The sequence below is a fragment of the Kogia breviceps genome, chromosome 4 (assembly GCF_026419965.1).
Source record: "Kogia breviceps isolate mKogBre1 chromosome 4, mKogBre1 haplotype 1, whole genome shotgun sequence".
NCBI lineage: Eukaryota > Metazoa > Chordata > Mammalia > Artiodactyla > Physeteridae > Kogia > Kogia breviceps.
Window position 1 is genome coordinate 133,716,394 of NC_081313.1, and position 13,472 is coordinate 133,729,865.

General features: G+C 37.8%; 1 protein-coding gene across 13 annotated transcripts in view; it reads left to right on the forward strand.

The window, feature by feature from the left end:
• NSD1 (nuclear receptor binding SET domain protein 1) overlaps positions 1 to 13,472 on the forward strand; it is a 144,863-nt gene that overhangs the window by 121,691 nt on the left and 9,700 nt on the right. For all 13 annotated transcript variants that reach the window (XM_067031946.1, XM_059061609.2, XM_067031944.1 and 10 more), the window contains 4 exons: positions 1,708 to 1,820; positions 5,447 to 5,716; positions 7,328 to 7,444; positions 12,404 to 12,545. In XM_067031946.1, the coding sequence (XP_066888047.1) occupies positions 1,708 to 1,820; positions 5,447 to 5,716; positions 7,328 to 7,444; positions 12,404 to 12,545 (642 nt within the window). The remainder of the gene's footprint in view (positions 1 to 1,707; positions 1,821 to 5,446; positions 5,717 to 7,327; positions 7,445 to 12,403; positions 12,546 to 13,472) is intronic.

The following is a 13,472-nucleotide window of genomic DNA, read 5'->3' on the forward strand; positions in this document are numbered from 1 at the left end:
ATGCTGTGGGAGCAGACCAAGAGGAAGCAAAACAGTGCTGGGGATCAAAGTTTAGAAGTCTCATGGATGGCTTCTTTCTTAAGTGATACTTTGAAGAAGAACTATAATAACAGTTATCATTTGTTGATTGCCAGGCCCTGTTCAAAGTTTGTTTTCTGCTTTAAGTCTTTGCAGCAACCCTATAAGTTAGATGCCATTATCTTTATCTTATAGATGAGGAAATTGAGGCACATAAAAATTAAATTTGGGGAATTCCCTGGTGGTCCAGTGGTTAGGACTCCGTGCTTTCACTGCCAGGGGCCTGGGTTCAATCCCCAGTCAGGAAACTAAGATCCCAAAAGCTGCGTGGCATGGCCAAAAAGGTTAAATTTGTTGCACAAGGTTCCAGTGCCAGTAAGTGATAGAGGAAGGTTTCAAACTCTAGAGTTGGGCTCTAGAATCCAAACTCTTAACCCCTACACTGACTGTGAGGAAGTTAACAACTTCAAATGTTGTAACAAAAAGACAGCCTATGTGAAAGCACACATTGAGTCGAACATGATGAGTTAGCGACCTCCAAGTATTTGCTGTGGTTTAAGCACAGGATTGGGGCAACACTGGACTGTTTTACTGAAAAGGTGGCTAAGTTACATGGTCAGAGCATGGTCAGAGCAGAGTTTTAGAAATCTCAGTCTGACTAGAATGTCAGGACCATAGAAAGTGAGAGGTTGCAGCCAGGAATGTCAGCGAGATGGCTGTTTTAGTGATTTCAGGCAGAGATAATGAGACTGTCACAGAGAATAGTGCATGGAGTCGAGAGGATGATGGGTACTAGATAGACATTAAGTAGATAAACTAGGTAGGACATGATGAATAATAGGATGAATGAAGGAGGGAACAACTCCAGGCAACATCAAGTCTGCTAGATGGTGACAAGGAAATGGAGAAAGGAGTGTGGATTAGAGGGGAGATTTTCTTTAAAGAAATTGGCAGAGCTCGGGGAAAACTACAGAGAGGAAAGTGGGAAAATTTGGAATTCTTTAAGAATTTTTAACCTGAGTCAAGAATAATGGATTAAAATTTTGTTTTAAGTAGAGAAGAATGAGATTAAGATTTTTTTCAGACTTTTCAGACACTACAATCTTTTAAACATATGAAAGTTCAGGACTTGATGCAGATTAGCTGCAAAGATCTATCTTTGTATTAGGCTAATAACTGATATTTACAGAATGAGCTTTAGGAGAAGAGTAGGATAGGTGCTCCAGAGAATAGGGAAGAAGGAAAAGAAAACTTCAAATTTTAATTTCTTCCAAAGGAACACAGCATGTTACCTGGACACCTAGGAGGCACATTATTTGTGGAAGCAGAAAACTCAGAACTGAGGAAAAAGGCTTCAAGGCAGTGACTTTGCTGAGCAGTTGCAGTCTAGTTGTTGTTAAGAGATGTTATATGTGGGCTTTTTCAAATTATTTAGCTGTGTTTTTGTTTCTTGTTTTAAGTTTTCCTCTGACACTGGTAGTCTGTATAGTGCCATTTAATGACGGATTATGTTTTATTTTATTGCCATATATGAACACTCTGGGGACTATAACTTACTAGAAAATAGAAATCATATATATGTCTTAGATTTTTGTCTAAAACATGAATTTTCTCCAACTTAAAAGGGGGAAAAAGCGGAATAAGTAACACTACCCAGAGATTAAGTGACTGTGCTGTATGTTTTCTTAGCTCTTCAGGAAGCTGCAGCAAGGTTTGAGGAATTAAAGGCCCAAAAAGAGCTAAGACAGCTGCAGGAAGATCGAAAGAATGACAAGAAGCCACCGCCTTATAAACATATAAAGGTGAGAAAAGACCTCAGGAGAGACCCTGTAATAGCTTGCCTGCTTCCCACTCTGTTCATGAGGAGAACTGGAAGCACAAGCACAGTTGCTTTTAGGTAGAGGTATGAGCTTGAAAGAAAATAAGAAAAAAGTGCCAGAGCACCATTTCTAGTACATTGTGTGCACTTTGTAAAATTAGTTGTGTGTTGATACAGTGTTGTTCCTGTTGCTTTCGAAAGTCTTTTCATAAAGTGGATTGGAATAGATTCTGTTCACAGTCAACACCTTGTGGTTTGAAAGGGAAAGTAGAGCCTTGATAAAAAATGATAAATGGCCCTGAGATAGTGTGAATAATACACATGGTAAGTCTTCTTGTAATGGCTGATAGTAAAGATATTTTAGGTGGCGAGTATGACTAGGATTCCCAAGGTCACAAGAATACATGTTAAGTGTACCTGATGCTAGTGTTCCTGGTAAAACAGTCATCATCATTTATCATCTGGGTCCGGTAGACCCTTTATATTTTTATATTGTTAAGTCATTTTTATAAATACAGAAGTAAAAATAAAGGAATAGTGAGGAAAAAACTTATTAGGAATTTTAGTAAGTATTTACTGAAACCTTTTTTTTTTTTTTTTTTTTTTTTTGCGGTACGTGGGCCTCTCACTGTTGTGGCCTCTCCCGTTGCGGAGCACAGGCTCCGGACGCGCAGGCTCAGTGGCCATGGCTCACAGGCCTAGCTGCTCCGTGGCACATGGGATCTTCCCGGACTGGGGCACAAACCCATGTCCCCTGCATCGACAGGCAGACTCTCAACCACTGCGCCACCAGGGAAGCCCTAGAATGAGTTTTTTAATAAGTAAAGTTTCTTCTTGATTTTCGAAAGACCTCTGAAGAAAGTGTCATAAAATATAAAATATCAATCCTTACAAATAGTTAAAACTGCTGGGAAAAAAACAAAACCTAAAATTGGGTCTAAATGGACCCTGATGGTAGAACTGAGAGTTAAATGGAGTTACTGTGCATGGAGACATAACGCTGAGGTGTAGTTCATCCTCAGAAAAAGGGAAAGTAATTTGTTTCCACAGTCGTAGATGTCACACATAGCAGAAGTTAGGCACTTCAGAGTAGCACGTCAACCGTATTGAACCTGTATATTGACAAACCAACTAACGTCCCTTACATGATCTAATCACAGAACTTAGACACCAACTTCTTTCCTCCACCTTTAAAACAAAAACGTATTTCCAGGAAAAAGATTTAGAATAGGGGTTGGCAAACTATGGTCCATGGGCCAAATCTGGCCTACTATGTATAGTTGGGAAAATTTGTTTTTTACAGACTATTTCTTGACACATGAAGATTTTATAAAATTCAAATATTAGTGTCCATAATTAAAGTTTTATTGACACACAGCTATGCTTGTTCATTTACATATTGTCTATTGCTGCTTTTGAGCTATAGGGGCAGAGTTGAGCAACATGCACCAGAGATCTATGGCTTGCAAGACATAAAATATTTACTGTCTGGCCCTTTACAGAAAAAGTTTGTCAATCCCTGATCTAGAGCAAGTGTAAATACTACAATTACATATCTGTGTTGTTCTTACTTAACCATGTGTGAGGTTTTGTTTTTGCTTTATGTTGTGTTAGGCAAGAAACTTATTTGGGATTAATAACAGGTTAGATCATATGTCAAGGAGGAATGATTGAAACATACCTTTATAGAGAGAAAAGGAGTAGGATGCAACTTTTTCTGGATGGGGGTGTGTCAATCAGGTAAAGATATTCACCTTGAATCAGAGGTGAATATTCAGATGCCTTATGTAGGACCTGCAGTCTCAGGTGATTGAGCTCAGCCCTTGTCTATGCCTTAGAATTTGCCTTACTCAGTAGATTTGTGACTTCCAGTTGCATATGGTGAGGGTGTTCCTCCATTAACAAGTTAATACTGTTTATCAGTATTTTAAAGAAGCTGGGAAGAGATCTGGTAGTGAGACTTTAAGTTGTTCTGGATAACGTTTGAAGGCAGTATACTTCTACAAACAGATTATTCCCCACAACAGTCTTGCAAGTAAAAGTGACTTGTCAAAATCATGCAGTTCCTGAGGAGTCGAATTTTATGTATAGTATGGGTTTTTGAAGACTCGTGGTTTGACTCTTCCCACTGAAATAATATCAGTAGGGGATTAGGGGAGACTCTATTTTATTTTATTTTATTTTATTTTATTGAAGTATAATTGATTTACAATGTTGTGTTAATTTCTGCCGTAGAACAAAATGAGTCAGTTATACACATATATATTTTTAAATGATGGTTTATCACACGATATTGAATACAGTTCCCTGTGCTATAAAGTAGGACCTTGTTATTATCCACTCTATATATAATAGTTTGCATCTGCTAACCCCAAACTCCCATTCCCCAGCCCCCCACCTCCCTCCCTCCCTCCCTCCCTCTCTCTCTCTCTCTCTCTTTCTCTCTCTCTCTCTCTCTCTCTTTCTCTTTGTCTCCCTCTCTTCCTCTCTCCCTCCCTCCCTCCCTCCCCAAGTAGGGGAGACCATTCTTATAGTGCACAAATCCATCTCTGTTGTGGAACATCTATTTTTTTTTTCTCCACATTGTTGTTAGTATTTGTGAAAATTCTAATGGCTTCAGAATCACAGAAATTGTTTGGCCTCTATGTTTTACCACACTGGATTTTCACTGTGGTTTTCGGTACTAGCACCACTAAAAATGAATGCCTGGGTTACATTGCTATAGTCTATTAAAAAGATTTCAAGTTATGATAGTCAGTATTAAAATACATCTTCACAAATAGGACTCCGATTGCTCAGAGACCTTTTCATGTTAAATATTTACCAGTTGAGAATGGTGATTTTTTTTTTTTTTTTTTTATGTAGCAGCTAAAGTGGCGCCACCATGTGACAATAGCAGAAACTCATTTTACAATTTACTTGGCTTACGAGCCTTGAAATTATGATTTTTTTTAGAAATGAATTTTTAAAATTTGTGGTATTTACATTTTGTGTGAGGCTTTATTTTTATGTCAAATTGCCTAAATCTTTATTTCCTCCAGTTTTTTAATTGTGGTAAAATACAGATAACAAAATTTTTGATCTTAACTGTATTTAAGTATACAGTTCAGTGGTATTAAGTGCATTCATAACGTTTTGCAACCGTTGCCACCATCCATCTCTAGAACTCTTTACATTTTGTAAAACTGAAATCTATACCCCAATAAACAGTAGCTTCCCATTTTCCCCTCCTCTCAGCCCCTGGCAACTATTATTCTACTTTCTGTCTCTTTGTATCTAAGTAGAATCAGTATTTGTCTGTTTTGACTGGCTTATTTCATTTAACATAATGTCCTCCTGGTTCATCCATGTTGTATATCATGTGTCAAAATTTCCTTTTTAGGCTGAATGCGATTCCATTATTTTTACCACATTTTGCTTATTCATTCGTTGGTAGACACTTGTGTTGTTGCCACATTTTAGCTATTGTGAATAATCCTGCTAAATCTTGATAATTCAAAATCTGTAAATTGTGGTGTGTGTCTTTAAAGGAAAGAAATCTGCCTTTCATAGGTCCTAAATTGTCTTGTGTTGACTTGCCTGCTATACTATAGTATGTGTTTCTTCCAGGTGAACCGTCCTATTGGCAGGGTACAGATCTTCACTGCAGACTTGTCTGAAATTCCCCGTTGCAACTGTAAAGCTACTGATGAGAACCCCTGTGGGATAGACTCTGAGTGCATCAACCGCATGCTGCTCTATGAGTGTCACCCCACAGTATGTCCTGCTGGAGGGCGCTGCCAAAACCAGTGCTTTACTAAGCGCCAGTATCCAGAGGTTGAAATTTTTCGCACATTACAGAGGGGCTGGGGTCTCCGGACAAAAACAGATATCAAAAAGGTGAAGAAACCTATTCTTAATTTTCAGATTTTTTTTCTTTGCAGTTGCTTAATATGAGTAATTGTTCTTGATGAATATGAGAAAATTGATCATGGAGGAAAATAATATAGTGTGAAGATTAACCTTATTATTATGTCTTGCCAGTCCTTCCAGAAATTAGAGGCTTGAGAATAGATGGTCTCCTTTATTTCTAAAGTTCAAATATTGATCATGTTCACTATGTATGAGGATGAAAAAAATGAGGGAAATTCATAGAGATACTGTGGCCTTGTTTACTCATTTGTGGAAATCCTGGAACCTGTAGTTAGAGAGGATAGTGAGAGCATGATACAGAGGTGTTAATCACCAACTAGTAAAATAAAATCAATTTTTACTGAGAGAAAAATAGGTTTGGGTTCATGGAACATGAAGGAGAAGAGGATTAGGTCTTCTCTAATGAAAATGCAGTAACATCTTCAACTTGAAACTTGGAAGGACCTGCAGGTTTTTAATAAATAAATGGTATTGTACAGTCTTTGAGTAGAATAAATTATATTTGACATTTTAATAGAATAAACCTTACTCTGGTTATACCTTCTGAAGAATTTTATTGAAGTCTGTTTCTAGGAAAGGAAGTGAATATGGGTTGGTCTATATTAGTCATTTGCTAAGTAACTATTATATATCGTCTTTGTATCAGGCTGTGTGATGCAGTGCTCAGTAAGAGAGACATGGTCCATGCTTTCATACAGTTTACATTCTAGATGCGGAGAGACATTGAACAAGTGATCACCCAATGTGGAAACAAAGGGTTCTGGAGGCATGTGGCAAAGGGCCTGAAACTAGCTTGTCTCCGAGAATTTTAATTTTGTTGTTGTTGTTGTTGTGCTGGGTCTTAGTTGCAGCAGGCAGGCTCCTTAGTTGCAGCTCAAGGGCTCCTTAGTTGTGTCACGTGGGCTCCTTAGTTGTGGCATGCAAACTCTTAGTTGCGGCATGCATGTGGGATCTAGTTCCCTGACCAGGTATCGAACCCGGGCCCCCTGCATTGGGAGTGTGGAGTCTTAACCACTGCACCACCAGGGAAGTCCCTGAGAATATTTTAAATTGAGACGTGAAAGGTAAGTAATTGTGGGCTTAGGCTGGTTGAGTGTTCAAGCATTTCAGGTAGAGCAGACAGCATGAGAGAAAGCCAGTATGACTATTGTATAGTGAGTCAGGAGGACAGTGATGTGAAATGTGGAAGGGCAGTAGGCAGGGCATGCTCCAAGGAAAAAGAGGATAGTTTAGCGAAATTGACTTTTAGGTTCTTGGACAGGTAAAGGGATCGACTATCCATATCACCATTATAGTGGAGCTTTAGTTTACTTACTTTCATTTTGGTTGATCTTAAGGTGTATCCCAAGTTTTCTGCTGTTGGCTGTGGTAGGAGTGGGGAGAGGGTTCATACTTTCAAATAGTTGAAGCATCATATTTATATTATGTGGTTTCTTGAATAAACCTTTGTTAAAGTGACTAGTTAAATGTGCATGAATTGCTTTGGAGAATCTGTTGTTTTCATTAATTTTTTAAAATAAGGTATACCTGTGAACACAGTTACGCTTTTTACCACTTAAGAGCTGTTTCTTGTTCCAGGGTGAATTTGTCAATGAATATGTGGGTGAGCTAATAGATGAAGAAGAGTGCAGAGCTCGAATCCGTTATGCCCAAGAACATGATATCACTAATTTCTATATGCTCACTTTAGACAAAGTAAGTAATGAAAAGTGTTTATTTCCACTGTTGTAAGATTGTGAATTAGTGTTGTCCCAGCTATAGTGTTTATAGGCATGTCATACACTGTCCAAAACAGTGTCTTTCCCCCATGTTTGTAGGGATTGCTTGATCAGGGTCCTGGAGTTAGGTAAGGTTGCTCATTTCTAGCTGTACATCCATGGCAAAAGGCAATACAGCTGCTTTTAGCATTATTTTTCAGTGTCCAACGTAAGTTGGGGATTATGTCTTTTAGTGTTTTTCCTGTAGGATTAAAACTTGAAGCCAGAAAAATAAATAATAATTCTTTTACTTTTTATTTTACAGATTGAGACACTGATTTGTTCATATTTAATTAGTGCATTGAGAAGGTCATATAAATTAACTATAGAACTCAGCTTACAAACCCAAGTCAGCTTTCCAATTATTGGAATTTCTGATGAGTTACATTTCACTGGTGTTTAGAATTATATTTGGGATTTCTTTTTTTGTATGTGTGTGTTTCCAACATGTTTTATTTATTTTAAATTTATTTTTTAATATTTTATAGAAATATATTTCATTTACAATGTATTAATTTCTGCTGTACAGCAAAGTGATTCATTTATATATATATATATTCTTTTTCATATTCTTTTGCATTATGATTTATCACCAGATACTGAATATAGTTCCCTGTGCTATACAGTAGGACCTTGTTGTTTATGGGATTTATTTCTAATTCCAGCATCCTAATGTATTTCGTTTCTGTGTATACTGAGATTCCTCTTTGTACCTGAGTATTACGTTCTGCTAGGTTCCTCTCCCCCACCCCTCTTTAACTTTTATAATAGACCTTTCTTGGTGTGAAACTTTGTATTTACCAAGTTGTACTTTTATGGATTGTGAGATTCTCACGTCAAGATACTTTGATCTTCATTCAGGATGGGGTCTTGATGTCATTATTAAAATGTTAGGTTATTTCTGATGTGTAGCCAGGGTTCAGGACTACCTAATTTTTTTTTTAACATCTTTATTGGAGTATAACTTTTACAATAGTGTATTAGTTTTTCCTTTACAACAAAGTGAATCAGTTACACATATACATATGTTCCCAAATGTCTTCCCTCTTGTGTCACCCTCCCTATCCCACCCCTCTAGGTGGTCACAAAGCACAGAGGTGATCTCCCTGTGCTATGCGGGAGCTTCCCACTAGCTATCTAATTTACATTTGGTAGTGTATATATGTCTCTGTCACTCTCTCACTTCGTCACAGCTTACCCTTGCCCCTCCCCATATCCTCAAGTCCATGCTCTAGTAGGTCTGTGTTTTATTCCCGTCCTACCACTAATTTTTTCATGACATTTTTTTTTTTCTTAGAGTCCATATATATGTGTTAGCATACGGTATTTGTTTTTCTCCTTCTGACTTACTTCACTCTGTATGACAGACTCCAGGTCTATCCACCTCATTACAAATAACTCAGTTTCACTTCTTTTTATGGCTGAGTAATATTCCATTGTATATATGTGACACATCTTCTTTATCCATTCATCTGTTGATGGACACTTAGGTTGCTTCCATGTCCTGGCTATTGTAAATAGAGCTGCAATGAACATTTTGGTACATGACTCTTTTTGAACTATGGTTTTCTCAGGGTATATGCCCAGTAGTGGGATTGCTGGGTCGTATGGTAGTTCTATTTGTAGTTTTTTAAGGAACCTCCATACTGTTCTCCATAGTGGCTGTATCAGTTTACATTCCCACCAGCAGTGCAAGAGGGTTCCCTTTTCTCCACACCCTCTCCAGCATTTATTGTTTCTAGAGTTTTTGATGATGGCCAGTCTGACTGGTGTGAGATGATATCTCATTGTAGTTTTGATTTGCATTTCTCTAATGATTAATGAGGTTGAGCATTCTTTCATGTGTTTGTTGGCCATCTGTATATCTTCTTTGGAGAAATGTCTATTTAGTTCTTCTGCCCATTTTTGGATTGGGTTGTTTGTTTTTTTGTTATTGAGCTGCATGAGTTGCTTATAAATTTTGGATATTAATCCTTTGTCAGTTGCTTCATTTGCAAATATTTTCTCCCATTCTGAGGGTTGTCTTTTGGTCTTGTTTATGGTATCCTTTGCTGTGCAAAAGCTTTTAAGTTTCATTAGGTCCCATTTGTTCATTTTTGTTTTTATTTCCATTTCTCTAGGAGATGGGTCAAAAAGGATCTTGCTGTGATTTATGTCATAGAGTGTTCTGCCTATGTTTTCCTCTAAGAGTTTGATAGTGTCTGGCCTTACATGTAGGTCTTCAACCCATTTTGAGTTTATTTTTGTGTGTGGTGTTAGGGATTGTTCTAATTTCATACTTTTACATGTAGCTGTCCAGTTTTCCCAGCACCACTTATTGAAGAGGCTGTCTTTTCTCCACTGTATATCCTTCCCTCCTTTATCAAAGATAAGGTGACCATATGTGTGTGGGTTTATCTCTGGGCTTTCTATCCTGTTCCATTGATCTATATTTCTGTTTTTGTGCCAGTACCATATTGTCTTGATTACTGTAGCCTTGTAGTAGAGTCTGAAGTCAGGGAGCCTGATTCCTCCAGCTCCATTTTTCGTTCTCAAGATTGCTTTGGCTATTCGGGGTCTTGTGTTTCCATACAAATTGTGAAATTTTTTGTTCTAGTTCTGTAAAAAATGCCAGTGGTAATTTGATAGGGATTGCATTGAATCGGTAGATTGCTTTGGGTAGTTGAGTCATTTTCACAATGTTGATTCTTCCAATCCAAGAACATGGTATATCTCTCCATCTATTTGTATCATCTTTAATTCTTTCATCAGTGTCTTATAGTTTTCTGCATACAAGTCTTTTGTCTCCTTAGGTAGGTTTATTCCTAGATATTTTATTCTTTTTGTTGGGATGGTAAATGGGAGTGTTTTCTTAATTTCACTTTCAGATTTTTCATCATTAGTGTATAAGAATGCCAGAGATTTCTGTACATTAATTTTGTATCCTGCTACTTTACCAAATTCATTGATTAGCTCTAGTAGTTTTCTGGTAGCATCCTTAGGATTCTCTATGTATAGTATCATGTCATCTGCAAACAGTGACAGCTTTACTTCTTCTTTTCCTATTTGGATTCCTTTTATTTCTTTTTTTCCTCTGATTGCTGTGGCTAGAACTTCCAAAACTAGGTTGAATAAGAGTGGTGAGAGTGGGCAACCTTATCTTGTTCCTGATCTTAGTGGAAATGGTTTCAGTTTTTCACCATTGAGAACGATGCTGGCTGTGGGTTTGTCATATATGGCCTTTATTATGTTGAGGAAAGTTCCCTCTATGCCTACTTTCTTCAGGGTTTTTATCATAAATGGGTGTTGAATTTTGTCAAAAGCTTTCTCTGCATCTATTGAGATGATCATATGGTTTTTCTCCTTCAGTTTGTTGATGTGGTATATCACGTTGATTGATTTGCGTATATTGAAGAATCCTTGCATTCCTGGAATAAACCCCACTTGATCATGGTGTATGATCCTTTTAATGTGCTGTTGGATTCTGTTTGCTAGTATTTTGTTGAGGATTTTTGCATCTATGTTCATGAGTGATATTGGCCTGTAGTTTTCTTTATTTGTGACGTCTTTGTCTGGTTTTGGTATCAGGGTGATGATGGCCTCGTACAATGAGTTTGGGGGTGTTTCTCCCTCTGCTATCTTTTGGAAGAGTTTGAGAAGGATAGGTGTTAGCTCTTCTCTAAATGTTTGACAGAATTCGCCTGTGAAGCCATCTGGTCCTGGGCTTTTGTTTGTTGGAAGAATTTTAATCACAGTTTCTATTTCAGTGCTTGTGATTGGTCTGTTCATATATTCTATTTCTTCCTGGTTCAGTCTCTGCAGGTTGCGCATTTCTAAGAATTTGTCCATTTCTTCCAGGTTGTCCGTTTTATTGGCATACAGTTGTTTGTAGTAATCTCTAATAATCTTTTGTATTTCTGCAGTGTCAGTTGTTACATCTCCTTTTTCATTTCTAATTCTATTGATTTGAGTCTTCTCCCTTTTATTCTTGATGAGTCTGGCTAATGGTTTATCAATTTTATTTATCTTCTCAAAGAACCAGCTTTTACTTTTATTGATCTTTGCTATTGTTTCCTTCCTTTCTTTTTCATTTATTTCTGATCTGATCTTTATGATTTCTTTCCTTCTGCTAAATTTGGGGTTTTTTTGTTCTTCTTTCTCTAATTGCTTTAAGTGCAAAGTTAGGTTGTTTATTCGAGATGTTTCCTGTTTCTTAAGGGATGATTGTATTGCTATAAACTTCCCTCTTAGAACTGCTTTTGCTGTATCCCATAGGTTTTGGGTCATCGTGTCTCCATTGTCATTTGTTTCTAAGTATTTTTTGATTTCCTCTTTGATTTCTTCAGTGATCACTTCGTTATTAAGTAGTGTATTGTTTAGCCTCCATGTGTTTGTATTTTTTACAGATCTTTTCCTGTAATTGATATCTAGTCTCATAGCATTGTGGTCAGAAAAGATACTTGATACGATTTCAATTTTCTTAAATTTACCAAGGCTAGATTTGTGACCCAATATATGATCTATCCTGGAGAATGTTCCATGAGCACTTGAGAAAAATGTGTATTCTGTTGTTTTTGGATGGAATGCAGGACTACCTAATTAAGAGAATGGAACAAGCTACTACTTCTAGGATGGTGGTCCTCAAACTTTAGCATATATCATAATCACCTAGTGGGCTTAACACAGATTGCTGGGCCTCAGAGTTTCTGCTTTAGTGTATCTGGAGTGCAACCCAAGAACTTGCATTTCTAACGGATTCCTATGTGGTGATACTACTGCTGGTCAAGGGACTATACTCTGAGACCACCCCTCTGGAAGAATCAAACTTTACATATAGAAGCTCCAGCTTATTTATTATTACTCTAATTTTAATCAATAATAGTAGAGGTCTGCTGAATAGCATTTCTTGGAATTCTAGGATCGTATTATTGATGCTGGTCCCAAAGGAAACTATGCTCGATTCATGAATCATTGCTGCCAGCCCAACTGTGAAACACAGAAGTGGTCTGTGAATGGAGACACCCGTGTTGGCCTTTTTGCCTTGAGTGACATTAAAGCAGGTAAGAATCATTTAAGGATTCTGGAGCTAGGAATGGGAGTTCAGTTTTTATTATCTAAAAATCCCATATGTTCTATAATCCAAAATAAGGTTGCAAACTCCCAAGGATACATAAAAGACTTTCCAGGTGGTACTTGGCATGTACCAGGTATTTTTTTTTGTTACATAAAATTGACCATTTTAGCCATTTTTAAGTGTACGGTTCAGTGGCATTAAGTCCATTCACATTATTGTGCAACCATCACCACCATCTATCTCCAGAACTTTTTACTTCTCCAGCTGAAGATACCCATTAACCAATAACTCCCTCATTTCCCCCCTCCCCGAGCCCCAGGCAACCACCATTTTATCTTCTGTCTCTGTGATTTTTTTTTTTTTTTAGCTACTCTAGGAATCTCATGTAAGTGCAGTCATACAATATTTGTTTTGTTGTAGCTAGCTCATTTTTACTTAGCATGATGTCTTCAAGGTTTGGGCATGGATGTTTGGTTTTTTTGGTTTGTTTGTTTTTTTCTGGCCGTGCCACACAGCTTGTGGGATCTTAGTTCCCCGACTAGGGATTGAACCAGGGACTACCACAGTGAAAGCACCAAGTCCTAACCACTGGACCACCAGGGAATTCCCTGGTTGGTTTTTTTTTTTTTTTTTTTTTTTTTTTTTTTTTTTTTTTTTTTTTTTTTTTTTTGCGGGCCTCTCACTGTTGTGGCCTCTCCCACTGCGGAGCACAGGCTCCGGACGCACAGGCTCAGCGGCCATGGCTCAGGGGCCCAGCCGCTCAGCGGCATGTGGGATCTTCCCGGACCGGGGCACGAACCCGTGTCCCCTGCATCGGCAGGCGGATTCTCAACCACTGCGCCACCAGGGAAGCCCCCCTGGTTGGTTTTAAAGGAATAATTTTCCAGACCTTTTCCATAGCTTTTATATGAAC